The 2502-nt window shown below is 44.6% G+C and overlaps 1 protein-coding gene across 1 annotated transcript; it reads right to left on the bottom strand.

Annotated features, from left to right (window-relative positions):
- Positions 1–778: 778 nt before the first annotated feature.
- On the bottom strand, positions 779–2112 carry LOC308390681 (NAD(P)H dehydrogenase [quinone] 1-like). The gene is made up of 6 exons (XM_080872921.1): positions 2059–2112; positions 1774–1938; positions 1564–1694; positions 1377–1484; positions 1200–1301; positions 779–1123 (listed from the first exon to the last, which is right to left on the bottom strand). The coding sequence occupies exons 1-6, from the start codon at positions 2060–2062 to the stop codon at positions 824–826; spliced, it is 810 nt and encodes a 269-aa protein (XP_080729047.1). The 5' UTR covers positions 2063–2112; the 3' UTR covers positions 779–823.
- Between the last annotated feature and the right edge of the window lie 390 nt (positions 2113–2502).

Raw genomic sequence — 2502 nt, 5'->3', positions numbered from 1 at the left:
GTAATCAGACAAGCGGAAAGAACAGAGAGAGAAGGAGAAGATGAAGATCTGAGGCACCGGGATGGGAAGTTCATCTGTACTAAATCGGAGAGGTGTGGTGGAGAGAGAGAATGAATAGCCTTAAATGTATAGAGGATTATTTTAAAATGGATGCGAAATTTAACCGGGAGCCAGTGAAGCTGCTTCAAGATTGGGGAGATGTGGTGGGTAGAGGAAGTCCTAGTAATAATACGGGCAGAGTTCTGGACACGTTGGAGCTTGTTAATAGATTTTTGTGTAAGGCCACATAGTGAGTTACAGTAGTCAATTCGAGAGATAAGATTATGGACGAGAATGGCAGTGGCATGAGGAGTGAGGAAAGGGCGGAGGCGATTGATATTACGGAGTTGGAAATATGCTGCACGTGTGACATTATTGATATGTGAATTAAAGGATAATGTGCTACCATCACGTTATAGATTGTGTAGTGAGCTGGATGGATCAAGCTGTTACTCAGCAGGATAATGTAGAGAAGCTAACCAAATGCACCATGCATTGCATCAGTTTGTGTGCAGTTCCAAGTTACCATTGCCAGCTCACATTTCTAGCAGGCAACAAAGCCCCAAGCAGCAATTTGGTCAGTGTTGGATAATGACACCAGTCTTGAAAGCCTACAGAGACAGCTTTGTGTATCCTGTTATGTATATGTACCATTTTCTAGATGGCTGAACTGTATGAAACCAAAGTGGTGCATTTGAAACTCATTGCTCAAACTGAAGTTCCAATAAAGCAGCTTTTTTATTGCAGCACACATTTTAAGACATTACATGGACCCACTCCGTTGTCAGACCCCGGCCTTGGTCTGGCTGTTGGCTGGCAGTGGCTTGCCCATGTGGATCCCCACTGTGAGGCCAGATTCTTTGCTGGCATATTTCTCTTTGACCTCAGGCTTCAGCAGGAAACCCTTCTCCTTGTCAAAGTAGTCCAAGGGAGCAAAGTACACACTGGCTTCCCCACAGAGGTTTTGCAGTCGTGTGCGCCAGCCCTCCAGCATGGAGCTGCGAGATTCAGGAGAACCAGTAGCAGGATCCCAGAAGATCTGAGGGGCAAAAACCTGGAAGCCACAGTAGTTCAGGATCCCGTTCTGCACACAGGGAGGAGCAGCTGTTACCACATGACAGATCATTTCATGCTTGGCTCCGTTTATAGTGAGACCTCACCTGCAGTGGCCACAGTGTGACATTGATGTCACCATTGATGCCAGTGTCACTGTACACAGATTCAGGACAGTCAGTGGTGAAGGACAGCATGGCTTTCTTGTCCTGTACAGAGAGCAAGGAGTGAGCAAAGAGGGAGAGGACACAGCCTGAACACAGACATGTTGGTGGAGCTCTCACCTTGAAGATCCCCTCACTGTACCGCTTCTCCTGTGCGTAGGCAAAGCCCAACACACGATCCATCCACCCCTTCATGATTGCCGGAACAGATGACCAGTACATGGGGAACTGGGAACACAGGTTTAATGGTCATTTTGATGTTGACACCTGTTAGCTGACCACAAAGACGATTCCAGTCAGACACTACCTGAAAGATGACAAGGTCTGCCTCCTTGAGCTTCTCCTGCTCTTTTTTGATGTCATCTGCAAGTCTGCCCTCCTCTGATGCCAATTTGATCTCTTTTGCGTAGCAGAAGTTCTCAGCATCCTTCACTCCACCTGTGACAAAAATACAGTATTTGTATCTGAAAAGCAATCACAGCTAAAGCATTGCTATACCTGCAGAATATTTGTATACCAGTGATGTCCTCAGTAGTAGCAGCAGCTTTGAACTTCATGGCGTACAGGTCAGACACCTCTACAGTGCAGCCTTGAGCAGTCAGAGCTGCCACAGCAGCATCTTTGGCAGCAGCATTGAAAGAGGCAGGGCTCTCATGGGCATACACAATCAGCACTTTCTTGGCTGCAAAGCCAAAGAATAAATTTTAAAACAATACAAGTTTTGGTAAAGTTTAAGTCAGCACAGAAACCTTTCACTCCTTTGGCCAAACAAGTTGCAGCAATTACTAGGAAGAAGTCTTACCCATTCTCAAAAGTGCTGCGCAACAGTAAATGCTGAGTTTTCTGCCAAGCTGGTATAACAACAGAAAAGGTGCCCATACTGAAGCAAAACACACCTGCTGCTTTTATACACACTTCAAGCACTACTTCACACAGGTGCTGTCAATCAGCAATAAACCTCAAGAGTCAGTCAGCTGCTACTGGGGTAATATCTCTCAGACTGGTTGGTGGCAGTAATGCACCATTTTGCTGTTTACCAATCAATCAATATCAATCAATACTTTATTTATATAGCACATTTAAAACCAGAGGTACACCAAAGTGCTTCTCAATAGTAAAATATGAAATAAAATTAAATACATATGGGTACGATAATAGAGTAGAAATATATTTCCATACAAAACAAAGCACTAATCAACCTGTGAGTACTATGTTGAAAGAAATATTGCACACCTAGGCCCTATTT

Source organism: Rhamphochromis sp. 'chilingali' (assembly GCF_963969265.1).
Source record: "Rhamphochromis sp. 'chilingali' genome assembly, chromosome: 22".
In the NCBI taxonomy this organism is placed as follows: Eukaryota; Metazoa; Chordata; class Actinopteri; order Cichliformes; family Cichlidae; genus Rhamphochromis; species Rhamphochromis sp. 'chilingali'.
Note: the sequence above shows the minus strand (reverse complement) of the source record. Positions and strands in the feature narration are given on the sequence as shown.

What these genes read in the sequence shown, in the direction of transcription:
- LOC308390681 (XM_080872921.1), bottom strand. An exon ending in TACTACTGAGGACATCACTG is followed by an intron (nt 1,695 to 1,773) that starts GTATACAAATAT and finishes TTTTTGTCACAG; the next exon opens with GTGGAGTGAAGGATGCTGAG. An exon ending in CAGACCTTGTCATCTTTCAG is followed by an intron (nt 1,485 to 1,563) that starts GTAGTGTCTGAC and finishes CTGTGTTCCCAG; the next exon opens with TTCCCCATGTACTGGTCATC.